The sequence below is a fragment of the Sinocyclocheilus anshuiensis genome, unplaced genomic scaffold (genome assembly GCF_001515605.1).
Source record: "Sinocyclocheilus anshuiensis isolate Anshui unplaced genomic scaffold, SAMN03320099.WGS_v1.1 scaffold524, whole genome shotgun sequence".
Taxonomy (NCBI): domain Eukaryota; kingdom Metazoa; phylum Chordata; class Actinopteri; order Cypriniformes; family Cyprinidae; genus Sinocyclocheilus; species Sinocyclocheilus anshuiensis.
In genome coordinates, this window is record NW_015555703.1 from 1,960,092 (window position 1) to 1,968,491 (window position 8,400).

General features: G+C 38.8%; 1 protein-coding gene across 2 annotated transcripts in view; it reads left to right on the forward strand.

Annotated features, from left to right (window-relative positions):
• The first annotated feature begins 3,842 nt into the window (after positions 1 to 3,842).
• Positions 3,843 to 8,400, forward strand: part of LOC107671702 (ubiquitin carboxyl-terminal hydrolase 14-like) — a 13,483-nt gene continuing 8,925 nt past the window's right edge. Inside the window, exons 1-3 of one of the 2 annotated variants that reach the window (XM_016464632.1) lie at positions 3,843 to 4,023; positions 6,170 to 6,315; positions 7,964 to 7,996. In XM_016464632.1, the coding sequence (XP_016320118.1) occupies positions 4,008 to 4,023; positions 6,170 to 6,315; positions 7,964 to 7,996 (195 nt within the window). In that variant the 5' untranslated portion in view covers positions 3,843 to 4,007. Of the gene's footprint in view, positions 4,024 to 6,169; positions 6,316 to 6,393; positions 6,427 to 7,963; positions 7,997 to 8,400 lie in introns of both variants that reach the window. The other variant, XM_016464631.1, reaches the window with a different exon arrangement.

The following is an 8,400-nucleotide window of genomic DNA, read 5'->3' on the forward strand; positions in this document are numbered from 1 at the left end:
AGTCAAAAGAATAGAAAAATAATAAAAACGCTAGTGTTAGAGGGTAATTTTAATATAAATAAATAAAAAAAGAAAAGTACATAGAATAGAGAGTGCTTGTGTTAGAAAGTCAAGTGTAGATTTTCATATTGCTTGGACTAATGAGAATTCAACTTTTTTTAAATATACCAAAGTATAATAGGCTAATACATGTTTAAATGATATTAACCAAGATTAACAAATGCTATAAAACAGTGCGTATTGACATTATGTCAAATATAACCCAACGTGTTTCCCATTTGACTGTATTATGTGATAATATTTCCTTCATGTTGTACTTAAAGACAGATAATGGGCATTTAATGTCCAATGTACTGCATTTAATCATATCAAATTCACAATAAACAGTTTCTTTTCCTTAAAAATAAAGCCTAAAAATATCTCTGCTGAAAAAATAACTAAAACCTGCCCAAGATGGTCTAAGCTGGTTGAAGCTCGGAGTAGCTGGTTTTAGCTGGTCTTCCAGCCTGGCCAAGCTGATTTTCAGCTGGTTTCAGCTAAAGAAGTGGTCAAAACCTCTCTAAAACCAGCTATGACCAGGCTGGACCAGAGCAGCCAAAACCAGCCAACCAGCTTAGGCTGGTTTCAACTTCTGGGTCCAAACACTTTATTTCATGCCACAAGAAAACAACAAATGGTGCTAAAATACCATCAGAATGTAATGTAATACTACCAAAAAATTATAATCCTATAATAATTATAAACCGAAATCCCAGATGGCCAGACAGTGATTCATCTTTTTATAATTCGTCTGGGTCGCTGTGAGCATGGAGACTGTGGTGTGCATTGTAAATTTTTAAATGTTTAGCTTAAATGTGTAATTTGAATAAATAGTGCTCATAAACGGCTGTTTGTTTTAACTGTAAAATGTCAATTTTTCAGAACACTCTCTGCTGCTGCTCCATATACCATAAACCTTATGTCAGGTACTTTCGGAAAAGGGGACCCCAGAGCAGAGAAATGCACCAAATCAAACTTTATTAATGAAACTGAACATCCAAAGGCCGAGTTGCTGAGTTACGAGTTAGCAAACAGTCCAAAGGAGTGAGTAGGAGTGAAGTCAGGGCAGGCAAACGATCACAACCTGAGAGGCAGACAGCACATTAAAGAGATTCAACAGAGGCACACAAAAACAGAGAATAGCAAGACCAGCTGACAGACAGGAAGAACAAAAAGAGAGGAGGAAAGAAGATCAAATCTGAAACCTGACAGTACCCCATCCCAGGGGTGCCACCTGACAGTCCAAGGGGTTGAGATGACCGGCAACAATGACATTCTCTGATGAGCGAGCGGCTTCTTGGTCATCTGCTTGAGATCCTGGTTTGTCCACTTCGCAGAATTCCCTCCAGAAACGGTAGACGAACTGGGGCCCCCTGTCAGAGAACACTTCAAGGCCATGAATCTGCAAGACATGGTTCAAGATCTCCCGTCTCCTCGGCAGAGGGAAGTTTGGGCAGGGGCATGAAATGAACCACCCTGGAGTAGTGGTCCACTACTGTGTGGATCACTGAGCCTGCCTGGAGTTCAGCCGTTTAGCCAACTGTATATACTCCAGGTTCCTGTGGTCAGTCCACACCACAAATGGAAAAGCCACTCCCTCCAGCCTCTGAGCCATTGAGACACGTTGGAGATTAATGCCGTCAGAGAGGTAATTTTGAATAGAAATTGGAAAACCCAGTAATTGCTGGGGGCTTTGTGTGAGCCAGTTAGAAATGAGCCAAAGGCCATCCGTCCAGGGCAGCAATAGCCAGAGGAGAAGGAAGGGACTCATAGGGAATACTGAGCTCCTTGGCTAGGGAACAGCTCATTACAATTTCCATTTCCACCCAGGCCTGCAAAAAATGGTATTGATTGAAGGAATAATTAAGGTGAAGGGTAGCCATTAGGGAAACTAGGGTAACCGCAGAGGACAGGGCTTTTCCCAAAAGCTCCGGACAGCTGACTCGAAAGTGCCCAGATAAGCCACAGTAAAGGCAGCACTGCCCCCTCATGCAGCTGTCATGTTCAGCAGGGGGAATCCTGGTACTTCCCAGCTGCACAGGTTTAGGGGGTTCTTGGGAGATTTGAACCACTGGATGTATAGGTGTTGGGATGACAAACTTATGGCTCCAGTCTCTCAGCCAGTTGTCCAGGCAGATGCCACATCTATGGGACCTTGTGAATGTCAGCGGGGTCTTTGGTGGCAAGTTCATCCTGGATGGTGTTGGTGTATGAGAGACCGATGTGCAAACACACAATAATTGCCTCTGTATCCTAGCCACTTTTTGCTGCGATGCTGGGGAACTGAATGGCATATTCTGCCACACTACAGCTGCCCTTCGAGGCCTCAAGGCCTCGGAGTGGATGGTTGAACACCCATCTAAATTTCTTAACAAATGAGGAGTAACTGGAACAGAAGGGGCTGCTGGCCTCGGAGACAACTGTAGCCCAGGACAGGCCTCTTCCAGACAGAACAGTGATAATGTAAGCAATTTTTGGCTGTGTCAGAAGGAAATGATGGCTGACAATAAGGGCACACTGTGCGAGGAAGCTATTACAGGTGCTATGGTCTCCTGAAAGCAACTGTGTCAGTGTCACTGACATTGTCATGGAACATGTCACCGTATGTCAGCTGGAGTATAACGTAGACTGTGTAACACATGCACTTAACGGCAGAACGATATTTAATTGATAATACATTTCTGTTTCTGTCAGGCATATGAATTACATCAAATGTAACGAAAAACCTAAATTGTGTAATGTAATGGATTACGTTACTAACTACATTTTTTGTGATGTAATTTGGAATCAGTAATGGATTACAATTTTCAAGTAATCTACACAGCTCTGTATTTGTTTCCCTAGAGTTCATTCTAGCTAACGAAGGAGCGAATGTCAGGTGAGATGTTCAGTTGAAAGTTGAAACACTGATTTGAGTCCCTATGATGCACTAGCTTCCGGTCCAGGGTGTGTATTATTGATGGGTTTCAAAGTGTAGCGACCACGATATTAATGCAGTAGGCTATTACTGCAGAAGTTCATGGTGTGATTTGTTGCTCCACTGCTTCCCAGATAGCAAGATCCCAGATAGCACACGTACGTCTGCAAGATGTCTGTTAAAGATCTCTTGATCTGGAAAGCATCTGCTGTCTACAAACATCTGATAGATGTCTCTAAGATGTCAGTTTTACATGCATTCTAAATCACAAACATCTAAAAGACATCGAATAGACGTCTATTTGACATCTAAAAGGAAAAGTCCTATAGACGTATTGCAGATGAGCAAACACTCTAAAAAATACGTCTTGCAGATGTAATGCAGACGTCAAATAGACATCTCCGAGATGTACGTGTGCTATCAGGGATGTCTTTTAAAGATCGCTTCATCTGGAAAGCATCTGCTGTGTGCAAACATCTGATAGACGTCTCTAAGATGTCAGTTTTACATGCATTCTAAATCATAAACATCTGAAAGACATTTTCTAAACATCTATTTGACATCTGATAGGAAACGTCCTATAGAGGTATTGCAGATGAGAATACACTCTAAAAAAATACGTCTCGCAGATGTAATGCAGACGTCAAATAGTCGTTTCTGTTATGGTTATTGACGGTGTCCCTCCAGTGGCATAGTAGCTTTATTAAATGGGATTGCTTGGTTTTTAATATTCATTATCCAAGCCTTTGCCACTGGAAGGTAACCAAGCAGAGTCAACATTATGTAATTAATATATTCGTGAATAAGTCCTTCACCGTGCACCAAGCAACGTCTTCGAGACCTTATTAATATTTATAACCCAAACCTTTGCCATAGTAATTTCGCATGAAGTCTACTTAGTCGCGCGCCGAGATCATCGAGCGAGTCATGCAGTTGCAGCGTCATTGTGGGCTGCTGTTTGAATGAAGTTAGGAGACACTCAAATCTTCCGCACCCCAACTTAAACCCGGTCTTTGGAGTTGAGCTGAATACAGGACAAGTCAAGAGAAAGATGCCCGTATTTACAGGTCTGTTTACAAGATGATTTTATATAAATCATAGTTCGTTTTTAAACGATGAGAGATGCGCGAGAAGAGGCAGCGCCGTTAGCTTTAGACATTAGCTGCAGGCCTCAAGCGATAGTTTCTGTTTTAAAACAGGGAAGAGCTAAACAAGAAGCAGAAATCCCGTAGCAAGCCTTCTGGCGTGCCTTTTATTTAGGAGAAGCGTTTATTATTTTATATGGATATTTATTGTCTGAAATATAAATCATTATATGGGTGATGCATGTTATCATGCCGGCTAGGCGGCTTACACGTTATTAAAATGCCTTTTAAACTTCTAGCACTTTTCAATCGACAGACAGTATTATTGAACAGTATACTGTATACAGTCTTTACGCCCACATTTATGCAGAGTTGACAATAGAACTTGATGCAACATGCATTGAAGTGTCTAGCGAACTACATGGCACATGTACTCGTTCATTTTAAAGTATATCCAGTGATAGATCTGTTAAAGCTATATTTATTTCTGTTTGTCATTTTTGTAGACCAAAGTAAGTCTCTCATGTGGTTAGTTTGTCTTGTGTGTAGACATCACTGATCAGTTGCGTTAATGGGGTTTCAAGCAAACATTTACAGTACTGCCACATTTTTGCTGTAAGTTTGATTGCATCATATAATAATTGCTGTTAATAGTGTTCATCGTCTGTTTGATTACGTCTTTAATTGATTTAACATTTCTGCCATATGTACATTAACTGACAGTCACCACTGATAAGCTACCACTGAATATTGGAGAAACTTAATTTGCTGTAAAGTTGCTTTGCAACGATTTGTATTGTGAAAATATGGAAGCCCGTTTCCGCCACTGAATAAAAAATAAAAGAGGTAATTAAGACTTTTTATCTCACAATTCTGACTTTTTTTCTCAGAACTGCGTGAAACTCGCAATTGCGAGTTAAAAAGTCATAATTGATAGATATAAACTTGTAATTCTGAGAAATAAAGTCAGAATTGCGAGATATAAAGTCACAATTGCAAGAGAAAAACTCTCAATTCTGACTTTTTTTTCTCTCAATTCTGACTTTTTTTCTCGCAATTCTGACTTTTTTTCTCGCAATTCTGACTTTTTCTCGCAATTCTGACTTTTTTTTCTCGCAATTGCGAGTTTATATCTCACAATTCTGAGATAAAAAGTCGCAACTACCTTTTTTCAATTTTTTATTCAGTGGCGGAAACGGGCTTCCATATGAAAAGCGCTATGCAAAGAAAAAAAAAACATTTAAAGGAACAGTTCACCCAAAAATGTCAATTTTGTCATTATTTACTATTTACCTAATTTTATTCCACAACCCCCTTTCATACTTGGAACATAAAAGGAGATGTTTTGCAGAATGTTAAAGCTGCTTATTTTTAAAGAATATAAAGAATAGGTGGGAAATGCCTCATAGAATTGTGCACTGTCTAAAGTCTTCTGAAGTCGTATGTTAGTTATGTTAGTTTAACAGCATAAATGTTTATTTTCTTTCTGGCTCGCAGGTTTAAGTACAGTCCCACATGACGTATAATGATGCACAAGTGTTGAAGTGCAGTTTCATTTCGTTATGCTATTAATATTTGTTTCCCACCCAAACAGAACAAAAAAAAAATCTTATTTTTGAGTGGAAGATTATTGAATTTTCACTTTTGGGTGAGCTGGCTGTTTTAAAGCTGTTCCTGGAGTCTCACCTGTACCACACATTTTGGATGTTTCCTTTATGGACCCTTTTCACATTTCAGCGTTTTCAGAAGCAAAAGTCGTCAGAGATGGGCAACCTAGTATCGTGATGAATTCGAGACGTGCTTTTTACGCTCTAGTTTGCTCCAGTAGCAAAATGAAAAAATCTATGATAACATTTACACAACTTTCCAAAAGAGGGGAAAAAATATAGAGAGATTGATTACAGCAAATTTATTGTCACTCCTTAAGACCTTGTGTTAGAAACACTATTTTAGCAGCGTTAACTAGTTAGTTTAATTCCAAAACAAGTTAATAATTAATAACTGATGATAATTGCGAAAATCACTGTTGGTGAAAAAGCTTCGTTCTATATATTATCAGCAGATACTGAGTGATTTTGCTGTGTCTTTGAAGTGTCTTGATTTATTTCATTTGTTTTTGCAATCTTAGTGAATGTGAAATGGGGAAAGGAGAAGTTTGATGCGGTGGAGCTGAATACAGAGGAGCCTCCCATGGTGTTCAAAGCCCAGCTCTTCGCTCTAACGGGGGTTCAGCCAGAGAGACAGAAAGTCATGGTGAAAGGTGGAACGCTGAAGGTACTGGCTGTGAGCTGTAATTGAGAACATTAGTATTTTGCTGTCCTCTGTTTGAATTATTTTACTTTTGTTCGCCAGGATGACGAGTGGGGCAACATCAAGTTGAAAAATGTAAGTATGTGGCTAGATCTATTTTCTAGAAGATTCTGAAAATGAAGTTTTGTTCTGGAATCAGAATTCAGCAGATATTAGTTAAACATTTAAAGGGTTAGTTCACCCAAAAATTTAAATTCTGTCATGAATTACTCACCCTCATGTCGTTTTAAACCCGTAAGACCTCATCTTCGGAACACAAGTTAAGATATTTTTGATGAAATACGAGAGCTCTCTGACCCTCCCATAGACAGCAATGTAATTACCACGATCAAGGTCCAGAAATGTAGCAAGGAGATCGGTAAAATAATTTTTCTCGCAATTGCGAGTTTATATCTCACAATTCTGAGATAAAAAGTCGCAACTACCTTTTTTCAATTTTTTATTCAGTGGCGGAAACGGGCTTCCATATGAAAAGCGCTATGCAAAGAAAAAAAAAACATTTAAAGGAACAGTTCACCCAAAAATGTCAATTTTGTCATTATTTACTATTTACCTAATTTTATTCCACAACCCCCTTTCATACTTGGAACATAAAAGGAGATGTTTTGCAGAATGTTAAAGCTGCTTATTTTTAAAGAATAGGCAAAAATTGTGGGAAATGCCTCATAGAATTGTGCACTGTCTAAAGTCTTCTGAAGTCGTATGTTAGTTTAATGTGAAGAACAGCATAAATGTTTATTTTCTTTCTGGCTCGCAGGTTTAAGTACAGTCCCACATGACGTATAATGATGCACAAGTGTTGAAGTGCAGTTTCATTTCGTTATGCTATTAATATTTGTTTCCCACCCAAACAGAACAAAAAAAAAATCTTATTTTTGAGTGGAAGATTATTGAATTTTCACTTTTGGGTGAGCTGGCTGTTTTAAAGCTGTTCCTGGAGTCTCACCTGTACCACACATTTTGGATGTTTCCTTTATGGACCCTTTTCACATTTCAGCGTTTTCAGAAGCAAAAGTCGTCAGAGATGGGCAACCTAGTATCGTGATGAATTCGAGACGTGCTTTTTACGCTCTAGTTTGCTCCAGTAGCAAAATGAAAAAATCTATGATAACATTTACACAACTTTCCAAAAGAGGGGAAAAAATATAGAGAGATTGATTACAGCAAATTTATTGTCACTCCTTAAGACCTTGTGTTAGAAACACTATTTTAGCAGCGTTAACTAGTTAGTTTAATTCCAAAACAAGTTAATAATTAATAACTGATGATAATTGCGAAAATCACTGTTGGTGAAAAAGCTTCGTTCTATATATTATCAGCAGATACTGAGTGATTTTGCTGTGTCTTTGAAGTGTCTTGATTTATTTCATTTGTTTTTGCAATCTTAGTGAATGTGAAATGGGGAAAGGAGAAGTTTGATGCGGTGGAGCTGAATACAGAGGAGCCTCCCATGGTGTTCAAAGCCCAGCTCTTCGCTCTAACGGGGGTTCAGCCAGAGAGACAGAAAGTCATGGTGAAAGGTGGAACGCTGAAGGTACTGGCTGTGAGCTGTAATTGAGAACATTAGTATTTTGCTGTCCTCTGTTTGAATTATTTTACTTTTGTTCGCCAGGATGACGAGTGGGGCAACATCAAGTTGAAAAATGTAAGTATGTGGCTAGATCTATTTTCTAGAAGATTCTGAAAATGAAGTTTTGTTCTGGAATCAGAATTCAGCAGATATTAGTTAAACATTTAAAGGGTTAGTTCACCCAAAAATTTAAATTCTGTCATGAATTACTCACCCTCATGTCGTTTTAAACCCGTAAGACCTCATCTTCGGAACACAAGTTAAGATATTTTTGATGAAATACGAGAGCTCTCTGACCCTCCCATAGACAGCAATGTAATTACCACGATCAAGGTCCAGAAATGTAGCAAGGAGATCGGTAAAATAATCCATGTGACATCAGGGGTTCATCCGTAATTTTACGAAGCTACGAGAATACTTTTTGTACGCAAAGAAAACAAAAATAATGACTTTATTCAACAATTCGTCTCCTCCGCGTC